This window comes from Aspergillus karnatakaensis, assembly GCF_047715665.1.
Source record: "Aspergillus karnatakaensis strain CBS 102800 unplaced genomic scaffold BJY04scaffold_36, whole genome shotgun sequence".
NCBI lineage: Eukaryota > Fungi > Ascomycota > Eurotiomycetes > Eurotiales > Aspergillaceae > Aspergillus > Aspergillus karnatakaensis.
Window position 1 is genome coordinate 202,378 of NW_027395748.1, and position 12,231 is coordinate 214,608.

General features: G+C 52.4%; 7 protein-coding genes across 7 annotated transcripts; 3 read left to right on the plus strand and 4 right to left on the minus strand.

The window, feature by feature from the left end:
* Window positions 1–74: 74 nt before the first annotated feature.
* On the plus strand, window positions 75–1,523 carry BJY04DRAFT_193324 (CSN8/PSMD8/EIF3K family protein). Its single transcript, XM_073711897.1, has 2 exons — window positions 75–332; window positions 540–1,523. Exons 1-2 carry the CDS (start codon window positions 163–165, stop codon window positions 1,108–1,110), a joined length of 741 nt encoding a protein of 246 aa, XP_073569469.1. The 5' UTR covers window positions 75–162; the 3' UTR covers window positions 1,111–1,523.
* Window positions 1,524–1,639: 116 nt separating this feature from the next.
* BJY04DRAFT_228987 (small subunit rRNA maturation protein TSR4) lies at window positions 1,640–3,107 on the minus strand (the record flags this gene model as incomplete). The annotated part of the gene is made up of 2 exons (XM_073718959.1): window positions 2,862–3,107; window positions 1,640–2,797 (listed from the first exon to the last, which is right to left on the minus strand). The coding sequence occupies exons 1-2, from the start codon at window positions 2,988–2,990 to the stop codon at window positions 1,640–1,642; spliced, it is 1,287 nt and encodes a 428-aa protein (XP_073569470.1). The 5' UTR covers window positions 2,991–3,107.
* Window positions 3,108–3,268: 161 nt separating this feature from the next.
* BJY04DRAFT_193328 (putative prenylcysteine lyase) lies at window positions 3,269–5,317 on the plus strand. Its single transcript, XM_073711898.1, has 2 exons — window positions 3,269–3,591; window positions 3,639–5,317. Exons 1-2 carry the CDS (start codon window positions 3,429–3,431, stop codon window positions 5,153–5,155), a joined length of 1,680 nt encoding a protein of 559 aa, XP_073569471.1. The 5' UTR covers window positions 3,269–3,428; the 3' UTR covers window positions 5,156–5,317.
* Window positions 5,308–7,434, minus strand: BJY04DRAFT_193330 (glycine hydroxymethyltransferase SHM2). The gene is made up of 4 exons (XM_073711899.1): window positions 7,286–7,434; window positions 7,172–7,222; window positions 6,681–7,045; window positions 5,308–6,626 (listed from the first exon to the last, which is right to left on the minus strand). The coding sequence occupies exons 1-4, from the start codon at window positions 7,319–7,321 to the stop codon at window positions 5,663–5,665; spliced, it is 1,416 nt and encodes a 471-aa protein (XP_073569472.1). The 5' UTR covers window positions 7,322–7,434; the 3' UTR covers window positions 5,308–5,662.
* An 805-nt stretch (window positions 7,435–8,239) lies between these two features.
* Window positions 8,240–8,839, minus strand: BJY04DRAFT_219998 (RNA polymerase II mediator complex middle subunit MED9; the record flags this gene model as incomplete). The annotated part of the gene is made up of 1 exon (XM_073716746.1): window positions 8,240–8,839. One exon carries the CDS (start codon window positions 8,837–8,839, stop codon window positions 8,240–8,242), a length of 600 nt encoding a protein of 199 aa, XP_073569473.1.
* Window positions 8,840–9,092: 253 nt separating this feature from the next.
* On the plus strand, window positions 9,093–11,090 carry BJY04DRAFT_193332 (2,3-bisphosphoglycerate-independent phosphoglycerate mutase). The gene is made up of 3 exons (XM_073711900.1): window positions 9,093–9,372; window positions 9,429–10,749; window positions 10,803–11,090. The coding sequence occupies exons 1-3, from the start codon at window positions 9,342–9,344 to the stop codon at window positions 11,011–11,013; spliced, it is 1,563 nt and encodes a 520-aa protein (XP_073569474.1). The 5' UTR covers window positions 9,093–9,341; the 3' UTR covers window positions 11,014–11,090.
* On the minus strand, window positions 11,091–12,183 carry BJY04DRAFT_193336 (tubulin-binding prefolding complex subunit YKE2). The gene is made up of 4 exons (XM_073711901.1): window positions 11,952–12,183; window positions 11,656–11,851; window positions 11,500–11,560; window positions 11,091–11,446 (listed from the first exon to the last, which is right to left on the minus strand). Exons 1-4 carry the CDS (start codon window positions 12,010–12,012, stop codon window positions 11,393–11,395), a joined length of 372 nt encoding a protein of 123 aa, XP_073569475.1. The 5' UTR covers window positions 12,013–12,183; the 3' UTR covers window positions 11,091–11,392.
* Between the last annotated feature and the right edge of the window lie 48 nt (window positions 12,184–12,231).

Sequence of the window (12,231 nt, forward strand, 5' to 3'; positions counted from 1 at the left end):
TCGGGATGTTCCGGCGGTCGGAACAGCCGCACAGCAGCACAATCGAAAATTAAACCTCAATTTTGTCCCGCATTGAGAACGATCGGTCACGAATCCACCTGCTTCTTACTCGCTGCGTCGCCTCCCTCTTCCTTTCCCTCTTTCATCCTCTCATCCGACAAAATGGGCGTCGCTTTCGACAAGTGCGAGACCCGACCGGCCAACATCGACGCCATCCTCAGCGGCCTCGACCGGTACAATCCCGAAACCACCACAGTGTTCCAGGACTATGTCGTCCAGCAGTGCGAGGACCGGACATTCGACTGCTATTCCAACCTGGCTCTTCTGAAGCTGTGAGTACCCATGCATTTATCCCACCCTCGCGCCAATCCGGGGTATCACCTGGCCTTGCATGATGTAGAATTCTTCTTATTACACGTTTCCTATTACCTGAGACCCAAATGGGCATGTTGAGCATTATTCTTCTGAAACAGCCACATCAATCTTCGTTATCTAAGCAAATCGCTGTGCGTGCGCGCTAACTAAAATAACCCACGCAGTTACCAATTCAACCCTCACCTCCTCCAGCCCGAAACCGTCACCAACATTCTCGTTAAAGCCCTCACCGTCTTCCCCTCGCCCGCCTTCTCCCTCTGCCTAGCCCTCCTCCCCGCCTACACGCAGCCCTTCCCCACCACCGAGTCCGAGACTCAGGCCGCCCAGACATCGGACTTTGTTGAGTCTGTCCAGAAGCTCGCCCGGCTCTCCACCCTCCTCGAGTCCGCTCAGTACGCCCAGTTCTGGTCAACGCTGAACTCCGACGACCTGTACGCTGATCTTGTGGCTGATGTTGCCGGATTTGAGGAGCTGATCCGCATCCGCATTGCGGTTGAGGTTGGCAAGGCGTTCCGTGAAATCAATGCGGAGGTGCTCGAGCAGTGGCTCGACATCTCAAACCGCGAGGCTCTCGAGAAGTTCGTCAAGGAGGTTTGCACCTGGGAGGTTGAGGGCGGTGTCGTCCGTGTGCCGACAAACAAGGAGAACGAGGCCCGCAGCGAGGTTAAGAGCGAGCGGGTGGGCATGGACATGTTCGGACGGGTTATCCGACGGGGATTCGAGCAGGCTGTTTAAATGGCTGGACAACCCTCTTTTTCCCGCTAATACCCGGGCAAGGTCGATAATCTTGACACTACCAGTATGATGAACAAGACCCAAAAATGGACTCCGTGGCCGTCCATTTCATGCCGGAGATGACCACGTTGAAAATAATGATGACGCGGATAGACCAGCATGGGGAGGATTGGGAAGTGTGGACACGGCGCAATAGGCGTTTGAATTTGTTTTCGTCTTTCTACTTCTACCTACCGAGCCTTTGCCTTGCCTACGCTATGCTATGCTTGCTATGCATGCTATGACTAGGACAACCTGATTGCCTCCACCTACCTCTATCCTGTATCTACTACCTAGATCCGAGAGATATCCTTTTGAATACAGCGAGTGATGCGCTGAGCACAATACACAAAGAACCTAAGAAACCGCTACCCAGGAAAATATGCATGCATCTCTATCTATATTTATTTCATCTAAACATAATCCATAACCACATAACCCGTTCCAATCTATAGGTATTGTCTTTCACATCGATAACGAGGTTACAAAATCAAGCCTCCTCCCACTGCACACCAGCCCACTCCTCCCTCCACCCAACAACCCCAACCTTCTCCATCCCACAATTCCGCCTACAAACACCCAAAATGATCGTCCCCCACTCCATGCCCCCCTGCCCCTCACCCAACCCAATATCCTCCCTCCCCTCCTCGAGCACACTAATCGCATGCGGAACAAGCTGCAACTCAAAAACCCTCTCACTCCCACAAGACTCACACCGCGGAATCTTCTCCCCACCTACACTCTTAGTCTTGACAGAAGAGTGAGACAGAGATTGAGACTCATGCAACCTCTTCCCCACACCATCATTGTAAGAATACAGCAGCGGCTCGCCCAGGAACTGGTACCGGAGGACCTGCTCGGGGTTATGAGCGAGCCGGGTCGAGAATTTCAGGAAGGCCTTATCGATTTCGGATTCCGTGATGTCTTTCCCGTCGCTGCCGCCGGAAGGGCCGTCTGTGTCTTCGGTGTCGATTTGGACGTTTGAGGGGATTTCTGGCGTGGAGGGGCGGGAGAGGGTTTCGCCTTCGGCGTCGATGTAGAAGGTTGTGTAGGGGAATGGGAATGCGGTGCGGTCGGGCCAGGGGGTTACTGGCTTTGAGGGTTCGGTGGTGGCGTTGGGTTGAGGAGGTGGGGAGGAGAGGCGGACTTTGTCGGCGAACGAGTCGGCGAGCGTATTTGTAGTTTCGGGGGTTAGCTTGGGTGCTGATTGAGGAGGGGTGTGGCTAGCAACGGGTGCAGCGAAGGGGTTGTTTGCTTGTGTTGTCGAGCCGGTGTTCTTCGAGAAGGGGTTCGCGTTTGCGGAGACGCTGTTTGTAAGACTGTTGCTTCCGAAGAGGCTGGCGCCGAGGTCGGGCTTTGGTGTGTGAACAGGTTCTTCCTTCTTCTCTGGTTGTGGCTCGTCCTGCTTATCGGCCTTCGGCGCGGGCTGGTGGCTCTTGTGCCGTCTTGTTGCGCGCAGGGCTCGGATGCTGCCTGGTTTGCGGTTGCAGGGTTTGCGCGGGCACGAGAAGATGTAGAGGCGTCTGTCGGCGTCGGGGAAGTGCTCGTAGAGCTCGCCGTCTAGCTCGAGGAGGAGGAGCATGGGGTTGTTGCAGACTTTGCATTTGGCGAAGTCGCCGGGGGGCGGGGTAGATTCGTCGAGCCATGTCTGTTGCAGTATGGTATTAGTATTAGAACTGGAACACTGCAATAAAACGCAAGGAAGCTCGCACCGGCCAGCCACCTAGATGGGTAATAGCATCCTCAATGATCTCCTCAGAGGCGTATCCCAACACAACGCCGGTCTCGGTGTAGTCCCCCTCATCTTCAAAGCCGGAGGAGTCGCTATCGTAAGGGTCCATTGTTGATTTTGAGGTATATTAATTCGAGGATAGGAAGTCAAGTAACATAAGCCCCGTCTAGGTTTTGAACCACCTTAAATCCAAGAGTGCGCGAGCGAATCGTAGAGAACAAGATCAGCCCCTCTGATATAGAAGGAAAAAATTTCTGGATTGGGCGATAAGCGATATGGCCGGGGGGAAGCTGCACTATCCCTGTTACGGCCTAGCGCGATATAGCTTTCCCCGTTGTCTGATACATCGTCAGCTTCTCCCTCGACCTCGACATCACCCCCTTTTCTCTCTTTTCATTTAATCTCTCTTCTCTGCATCATAGATAACTGGTCCTGTATCTGGAGCTCACACTGAGATTGTCATCCTGGAAATATTGATAGATTTGATTGTTTTTGACGAACATCAAAACAGTGAGCAGCGTGACTAGCAGCGACGCTAAGCTCGGTCATGGACCGCTTCTACAGATCCAGTAGCTTGAAATGGTGCCTCTTTATCTGGACTCTTCTCTATGCCACAGCTCTAGCCTTTATTCCACTTCCCAAATTCAATGGCGGGCAAACTCCCCTTAAGTCTCCGGCTGGCCCAGTCCCGAAACAGGTTGCAGTGATCGGTAAGACCCCATGGTCTGAATACAAGCCTTTTACTAACAAGCAGTAGGAGCTGGTGCTGCTGGCGCTTCTACTGCGTACAATCTGCGCAAATATGCAGACTCGCTTGGAGTCCCACTCAACATCACTGTCTTTGAACGGTCTTCATATGTTGGAGGCCGCTCAACGACTGTTGATGTCTTCGGTGATCCAACCTACCCGATTGAGCTGGGCGGGTCTATCTTTGTCAAGGTCAACTACAACCTCGTCAATGCATCGAAGGAACTCGGGCTCAATGTTCAAGGTGCAAGCGTCGAGCGGCCCGAAGAGAGCGCAGAGACTCTGGGTGTATGGGATGGAGAGCAGTTTGTTTTCGTGATGCAGGACTCCAGCAGCTGGTGGGACATTGCCAAACTCATCTGGCGCTACGGTCTGGCTCCTATACGGACTCAGAACCTGATGAAGAGTACAGTCAACAAGTTCCTGCAGCTCTATACTGAACCAATTTTCCCATTCAAGTCTCTTACTGCCGCTGCTGCCTCTGTGGGCTTGCTGGATTCGACCTCGACTACTGGGGCCACATTCTTAGAAAAATACAGTGTGTCGTCTGACTTTGCTCGTGAGTTAATACAAGCCAGCACACGAGTCAACTACGGACAGAATTTGCCCCTGATTCACGGTCTTGAGTCGATGGTCTGCATGGCCACAGACGGCGCTGTCTCAGTGGAAGGAGGTAACTGGCGAATCTTTGACGGAATGCTCAAAGCTGCTCAAGCCGACCTCAGACTCAACCACACCGTGACTACCATCACCCGCAACTCAGACAACTCCGTATCACTTAACATCAAGGAACAGAGGACCAGGCAAAGGAATGAGTTCGACGAAGTCGTTATCGCAGGGCCATACCAATACTCTGGACTCGACATCTCCCCCGCCCCCGAGCATATCCCTGACACTGTGCCCTTCCACACACTGCACGTAACTCTCTTCTCATCCCCGCACCGTCTTTCTGGAAGATACTTCAACCTCAAGAATCCCTCTGACCTACCTCCCGAAACAATCCTCACCACCCTTCCCCGCGGAACAGATCTCGGCAACGCGGAAGAGGGAGTAGGCCCAGCCGGATTTTGGAGCATCAGCACCCTTCGTACCGTCCCAGCCCCCACTACACCTGACCCCGACGCTCCAAAACAGCACTACGTCTACAAAATCTTCTCCCCTGCCCGCCCAACAGCCAACTTCATACGCGACATATTTGCCCTCGCCAGCCCAGAGACAAAGTCTACATCAGAGTCCAGCATCGCCGACCTCCCCAAGGAAGATATTTCTTGGTATCACGAGAAAGTTTGGCACCCGTACCCGTTCCTCTATCCCCGGGTAACATTCGAAGACCCCCTGTTGGCGCCTAGAATCTGGTATACGGGCGGCATAGAGAGCTTTATCTCGACGATGGAGACGAGCGCACTAATGGGGAAGAATGTGGCGGCATTGATTGCGCAGGGGTGGCAGGATGAGGATGAGGATGGTGAGATTCGCGGATTGGATGATGCGCCTATTGTTGAAGAAACTGATAGAGGTGAACTGTGATTGATTATATTGGGTAGAAGATGGATGTGCTGGTTATAGCTGTTTTCTCCCCAGGAACATAGTACCCTACCACGCATGGGTACGGCGTTGTTACTATATTACGGATGCAGATACTTTAAGGAAGAGAGGTATCGAGAACAAGATGGAAAATATTGACAGGTGTCAATTGATTGATTCATCATATCATTAATTTGTATGTAGCTGTCTTATATCAGACAGTGGCACTAGCCAGGCAGTTAAAGCCTCGGAAAGTAAACTTTTCCTGTTGAAGAAGGTGTTGAAGAAGCCATCCCAGTGCTAAGTTGATTCTCATGCATATCCATATCCCGTGTCCCGCGTAAGGTTGAAAAAGCAGACCCGAACCCCAAATAACGCACTCCGCGACCCATTTTATACGCAATGATGTTGAACTCGTACAAGAGTAAAGAAATTCACAGAAAGAAAAATAAGAGAAAAGAAAATGGTATCATATCCAAGAGTTGGGGTTGAAGCCCAAGCTGAACTCGTTTAGACGGGGAGGGGGAAGGAGCTGGCCCACTGGGCGACCTCCTTGCGCAGGTTGAGGATCTCAGGGACGGTGTCGGAGGCAACCTTGGCCTTGAAGTCCTTGAGCTTGTTGGCTTCCTTAGGAAGCTCGCCCTGGACGGACTTGCAGATCTTGATGGACTCATCTATGTAGTGTGCAATGCGCTTGAAATCCTCCTCACCCATACCACGGCTGGTCATGGCGGGGGCACCGATACGGATACCACAGGGAGTAAGAGCAGACTTGTCTCCGGGGATGGAGTTCTTGTTGCAAGCAATGTTGATCTGCTCGAGAACGGCCTCAACACGGGCACCGTCAAGAGATTTGGGACGGAGATCCAACAGAACCATGTGGGAGTCGGTACCGTCGGAGACGAGCTTGTGGCCGATAGCCTTGAACTCGTTCTCAAGAGCCTTGGCGTTCTTGATCACCTGCTCCTGGTACTGCTTGAACTCCTCGGTAGCAGCGTACTTGAGAGCAACTGACAGGGCAGTGATGGTGTGGTTGTGAGGACCACCTTGGTGACCAGGGAAGACGGAGAAGTTAATGGGGCCCTCAAGGTCGTAGAGGACATCCTTTCCGGTCTTAGGGTCGGTGTTGCGAACACCCTTGCGGAAGAAGATCATGGCACCACGGGGACCACGGAGGGACTTGTGGGTAGTGGTGGTGACAACATCAGCGTATTCGAAGGGGGAGGGAATGACGCCCGCGGCGATCAGACCGGAGATGTGAGCCATATCGACAACGAGGTAGGCGCCGACCTTGTCAGCGATCTTACGCATGCGGGCGTAGTCAATCAGACGGCAGTATGCGGAGGTACCGGCAACCAAGATCTTAGGGCGGTAGAGCTCGGCGTTGGCCTCAAGGGTGTCGTAGTCGATGATACCAGTGTCAAGGTTGACGCGGTAAGGGAGGGTTTCAAAGTATGTGGAGACAGCAGAGATCCTATGATCTGTTATGCACAGGTACGGATTGGCGGCTTGGAAATTGCACACTCACTTCCTGGCAGGAGTCTGGTAGCCGTGACTCAAATGGCCACCGTGGGGAAGGTCGAGACCCATGAGACGGTCGTGGGGACGCATGAGGGCCTGGTAGACCTGGAGGTTGGCAGGGCTACCGGACAAGCACTGAACGTTGACACCCCACTTCTCAGAGTCGAGGTTAAAAGCCTTCAAGGCACGGGACTGGCACAGAAGCTCAATGGCATCAATGTGCTGGTTTCCACCATAGTAACGAGCACCAGGGTAACCCTCGGAGTACTTGTTGCACATAGGGGAACCAAGGGCATCGAAGACGGCACGGGAAGTGAAGTTCTCCGACGCGATCAAGACGATGGATTCACGCTGACGTTGGATCTCATTTTCCTAGTGGTAGAAGCAGAGTCAGAACTGTCGGTCAAGGTCAAGCTTGCATGTGGCACCACGGCAATTTGACAGCCCATGGTGGCACAACAATCAATTGCGTATTGAGAGCTGCGGATAGTCACATACCATAATCTTCGCGACCTCAGGGTCAGTGTTGACGAGGCGGTCCTCCATTTGCTAGATCCTTGAGTCAGTCGAGCTCTGGAGAGCTGGAATCAGCTTGTTCAATGGACGACTTACAGCCCGGTGGGCGTCGGAAAGAGCATAAGCGGCCATTGTGAGAGGATGTGATGAGGAGTAGGTAGAGAGAAAAGGGAGAAAGGATTGATGGGAAGAAGAGAATGGATAAGAAGAAGAGGAAGAGAAGGAGGAGGAGGAGGAAGAGGAAGAAGAAGGATGAGAACCTGGAAGAAAAAAGATGGTGGGGTAGAGAACAGTTGCCTGAGAATTCGGGAGCTTAAAAAAAAACAGAAACTATGACTCGGCCCGCGATATCGGAGCTGTCTTTCCCACCGATCCGGAAAAAGTCTCCAATGGGCTAATCGTTTTACAGATAAATTAAGCACGAATCAAAGCTCCGGTAATGGTATTGAATAAGCTAGAAATTTTGTCCTGTACCATGCAGGGCGCTGAACAGTCAATACGCCGGGAGCGGTGGAATATGCTGGGAGTAATGGGGACCGCGGTGGCTCCAGACTCCAGAGGGGTCGGAAATAGCTATGCTCAATGACCCCGCCCAAGGTCCCTTTCAATTCTCGGATTCAATAATGGCTCGCGGCCATTCGAATGGGCTGTTCCGAATATTAAATCGTCTATAAGGTTCTTGGGTAGGATTTCGACTCATTGCCCTTGGAGAAATTCTGAAATCTTGACCTTCAGACTATCCAGTCAATCAATCAATAGCCTGATTGCTGTGCAGCTGTATGCATGTCCATTCGCCCGGAGGCCCGTTGGCAAAGGCAATACATCCAACAATGCTGCCAAATAGTTCTGGCAGGTACAGGTGGTTTCATCAGTCACCTGATGATGCCCTAGTTGTCAGGTTGGGTGTTGGTTCCTTCTTCCGCTTGGTGAAATACCTGGAATCGAGAGGCAAAGACGGCCTGGCAGCGGTTCGCCTAGTCTGCTTCACATACAAAGGTAGTCCACGCCCCTCATATTGCTGCGAGTGAGGATATAGATGTCTTGCTGTTTTCACGCATCCGACGCCTGGGCTTTTTCGAACCCGGTGCTGTTCGCTCTCCTCCCAAAATCAGAGATGACCGACTTCAGCTTCGTGATCCTGGCCTCAAGCTGGCGAATTTCCTCTTCCTGTTCTGTCACTGTGCGGTGCACGTCAGGCAAATTCTCCACCACTGCCTGCGCCTTTTGTATCCTTATCTTGATCGAGCTGACTTCAGTGGGAAGGTTTTTGATGTCCAATGGCGGAGGCATGTTCGAACTCAAGGCGGCAATATCAACTGCAGCGGAGGTGGGATTAGGGGCAGAGGATGAGACAGCTGCTAGCAAATCTGCATTGTTATTCTCATTTCCGACCGCTGAAGTTGACTGCTGTTGCTGAGACTGTGCCTGACCAGCACCTTCAGTGTCGCCATTGACCGCCCCAGCCGCATTTGTCTGAGGTGAGAGCAGTCGAAGAATCAGACCATGTAGCGGAGGAATGAAATCGAATGTCTGCGGGGGTGGAAACACAACGGTTTGCGGCGTTGCAGGCGCGTCCTTGATTAGAGGCGTGTCGGGAGCAGATGACTTGGGCCCTGCCGGTGTTGCAGCGGTCGGCGATCGAGATGCCATTGCGGATGTGGAGATTGCAAGAACGAAAGTTTAAAGCGATCGAGGTGAAACCTGACCGGGGCCAAACCGGAAGCAGGAGATGGTAATCAGGAGATGTTGTTTCCTTCGGAAAGCTGGGGAAATGATTAGGGAAGAGTCGGAACGCGGAGGAAGACTGAGAGGACATCGGTCGGGGTCTGACGTCGAGGCGCGGAAAAGAAAAGAAAACGGCGGCTTTCCCAAAGCGTCACCGAAGCCCCTCCCCCTCCATACAACTTTTCCAAGCTGTTGTTGTTCTCACCGGACCATTGCTTCTCTTACCTTCTCTTTCTCTAATCTCTTCCACTTCATTCTCAAGAGTTTCAATCGATTTTTGTTTTGGATTTTTTTCTGACGATTCTGTAAGTAGTTCCGCTGCTCCCAACCAGATCTCTACTTCCAGGACTTCCGCTCTCCAAGCTACTTCTGCCTGGACAAGCTAACGTTTTCAACCTCAGGTTGAACTAAAAGCTAGATACTCACCATGGCCAAGGTTGACCAGAAAGCTGTCCTGAGTACGCGATCCACACTCCAACAATCCCCCGCTCTACTTCATTAACGCCATTTATAGTTGTCATCGACGGTTGGGGTGTCGCTGGCCCCGACTCTCGCGAGGACGGAGATGCTATCCTAGCTGCTGAGACCCCGTTCATGTCGGGATTCGCTGAAGCCAACTCCAAGACCGCCCAGGGATACACCGAGCTCGAGGCTTCCTCGCTCGCCGTCGGCCTGCCCGAGGGTCTGATGGGCAACAGTGAGGTCGGTCACTTGAACATCGGAGCCGGCCGTGTCGTCTGGCAGGACAGTGTGCGCATTGATCAGACACTCAAGAAGGGTGAGCTGAACAAGATTGACAATGTCGTTGCATCCTTCAAGCGTGCTAAGGAGGGCAATGGCCGTCTGCACCTGCTTGGTCTGGTCTCTGATGGTGGTGTCCACTCCAACATCACTCACCTTGTCGGCCTGTTGAAGGTCGCCAAGGAGATGGAGATTCCTCAGGTCTTCATTCATTTCTTCGGTGATGGTCGTGACACCGACCCCAAGAGCGCTTCCAAGTACATGCAACAACTGCTAGACTCCACCAAGGAGATCGGCACTGGTGAGATTGCTACTATCGTTGGACGTTACTATGCTATGGACCGCGATAAGCGTTGGGACCGCGTTGAGCTCGCTGTCAAGGGTATCCTCTCCGGAGAGGGCGAGGAGACCTCCGATCCCGTCAAGGCTATTGAAGATTGCTACGCCAAGGGCGAGACGGACGAGTTCCTCAAGCCCATCATTGTCGGCGGCAAGGGCAGGCGCGTACAGGACGACGACACCCTCTTCTTTTTCAACTACCGCTCCGATCGTGTCCGCGAGATCACCCAGCTTCTAGGCGATTACGACCGCTCCCCCAAGCCCGACCTCGCTTACCCTAAGAACATCCACCTCACCACCATGACCCAGTACAAGACAGACTACACATTCCCCGTTGCATTCCCTCCTCAACACATGGGCAACGTGCTCGCTGAATGGCTCGGCAAGAAGGACGTGCAGCAATGCCACGTTGCCGAGACCGAGAAATACGCTCACGTCACTTTCTTCTTCAACGGCGGTATCGAGAAGCAGTTCCCCGGCGAGGTCCGCGACATGATTCCTTCTCCCAAGGTTGCTACCTATGATCTAGACCCCGAGATGAGCGCCGCCGAAGTTGGTAAGAAGACAGAGGAGCGCATTGCCGAGGGCAAGTTCGAGTTCGTCATGAACAATTTTGCCCCTCCCGATATGGTTGGCCACACTGGTGTCTATGAGGCTGCGATCAAGGGTGTCGCCGCCACCGACAAGGCCATTGGTGTCATCTACGAGGCCTGTAAGAAGCACGGCTATGTCTTGTTCATTACTGCTGATCACGGGTAAGTTGGTCATCTATTACTCACTGCGTTTCGAATAGGCTAACCATTCATAGAAATGCCGAGGAGATGCTCAACGAGAAGGGCACACCCAAGACATCCCACACCACCAACAAGGTTCCTTTCATCATGGCCAACGCCCCTGAAGGCTGGAGCCTCAAGAAGGAGGGCGGTGTTCTTGGAGATGTTGCGCCCACTGTCCTTGCTACCCTTGGTATCGAGCAGCCCGAGGAGATGACCGGAGAGAGCTTGTTGGTCAAGGCATAGATGTAATAAGTATATAGATTTTGTCTACACGCTACCTAGACAACTTTTGTTATGAAGAAATGAATAGTCACGGAGTTTTGATTATGAGGCGTATATAGTCCGATTGTTGTAGTATGCTATGAAATCATAGATTGCCAGACTCTTCGATCGATGCACTGGAGACTCGGAAATCTCGCAATTCCAATGCTCCAGCTCGTTGCTGCTGCTGCTCCCGCGTGAACCCGTAGCTTCCCTTGGGCGCCCAGTTGTCGGGCGAATGGCCGATGTAAACCCAGCTGGTTAATTTGGAGGCATGTTCAATCCGCGATATGATTCATATGCTGGGTATCATTCGATTTGGTTCGCACTGTTTCTAATATTCAACAGCTTCTACTCAGCTTCAAGCAGAAGCGGCAGCTGCTTGCTGCTGGACCTGGCTCTGGTACTGGACAATCTAGGAAACAGTTAGGACACACGTAATAAACCCTGGGTCAAATGACGCCTCACCTCTGTTCGCTTCTTATCACTCTTATCTTGGTTCTCCTGGATCTGTCCCTCAATTCGTTGACTAAGGGGTTTAACAATCAGTAATGTTTTTTCTTCATGTCGTTTCTATTTCCCAGCTTTGGGCAGCACAGTTCCAGACAGAGGGCCCAGACATACATCTCCTTCTCAATAAACTCCAATCGCCCATTCACAGCCATCAATGCTTCGCTTTTATCTTGCTTCAACAGGACCGGCCCGATGAGCTTATAGATGTTTGCGTCGTCGTCGAGGGAGTTGAATTCGGTCTGGACGCTCATGTTTTCTTGCTGTTGCGATTCGAGCTTTTGGCGCGCATCGACAAGGCCATCAAGCTCTATGAAATATGTCAGTCACTGCTGTCTCAGATTGGCTTGATGTTCCGAGGAGGGGTCATAGACAGCTCCCCTCGTGACAGAAAACAGGTGTATACGTACCGGTCTGTAGAGCCTGGAACTCGTCCGAAAGCGCCTGCATCTGCTTCTGCGGGTCTGCCATCTTTATAAAGGAGGAATAAAACGAATTAGAAGAATATCAAGAGAGGGGAAATGAATGAAAGATGATGAGCGAGCGGCAGAAAAGCGCTCAAGTGGGAGAGGCCAAACAACGCCGCCTTTGCGGTGCCATGAGAGACGAGCCGGCGATCATCCAGCTCTCCACTCCCCATCATCCCCGCGAAGAAACAACCCTGACAAGCTTTCTGAATCCGTCGTCGTT

Coding starts and splice junctions, on each gene's coding strand:
- BJY04DRAFT_193328 (XM_073711898.1), top strand. CDS start 3,429: ATGGACCGCTTCTACAGATCCAGTAGCTTGAAATGGTGCCTCTTTATC. Junction 3,592..3,638: donor GAAACAGGTTGCAGTGATCG/GTAAGACCCCAT, acceptor AACAAGCAGTAG/GAGCTGGTGCTGCTGGCGCT.
- BJY04DRAFT_193324 (XM_073711897.1), top strand. CDS start 163: ATGGGCGTCGCTTTCGACAAGTGCGAGACCCGACCGGCCAACATCGAC. Junction 333..539: donor AACCTGGCTCTTCTGAAGCT/GTGAGTACCCAT, acceptor TAACCCACGCAG/TTACCAATTCAACCCTCACC.
- BJY04DRAFT_193336 (XM_073711901.1), bottom strand. CDS start 12,012: ATGGCAGACCCGCAGAAGCAGATGCAGGCGCTTTCGGACGAGTTCCAG. Junction 11,561..11,655: donor GAGTTTATTGAGAAGGAGAT/GTATGTCTGGGC, acceptor TAAACCCCTTAG/TCAACGAATTGAGGGACAGA. Junction 11,447..11,499: donor GTGATAAGAAGCGAACAGAG/GTGAGGCGTCAT, acceptor ACTGTTTCCTAG/ATTGTCCAGTACCAGAGCCA.
- BJY04DRAFT_193330 (XM_073711899.1), bottom strand. CDS start 7,321: ATGGCCGCTTATGCTCTTTCCGACGCCCACCGGGCT. Junction 7,223..7,285: donor TTTCCGACGCCCACCGGGCT/GTAAGTCGTCCA, acceptor TCAAGGATCTAG/CAAATGGAGGACCGCCTCGT. Junction 6,627..6,680: donor TACCAGACTCCTGCCAGGAA/GTGAGTGTGCAA, acceptor AACAGATCATAG/GATCTCTGCTGTCTCCACAT.
- BJY04DRAFT_193332 (XM_073711900.1), top strand. CDS start 9,342: ATGGCCAAGGTTGACCAGAAAGCTGTCCTGA. Junction 9,373..9,428: donor TGACCAGAAAGCTGTCCTGA/GTACGCGATCCA, acceptor CGCCATTTATAG/TTGTCATCGACGGTTGGGGT. Junction 10,750..10,802: donor TTCATTACTGCTGATCACGG/GTAAGTTGGTCA, acceptor AACCATTCATAG/AAATGCCGAGGAGATGCTCA.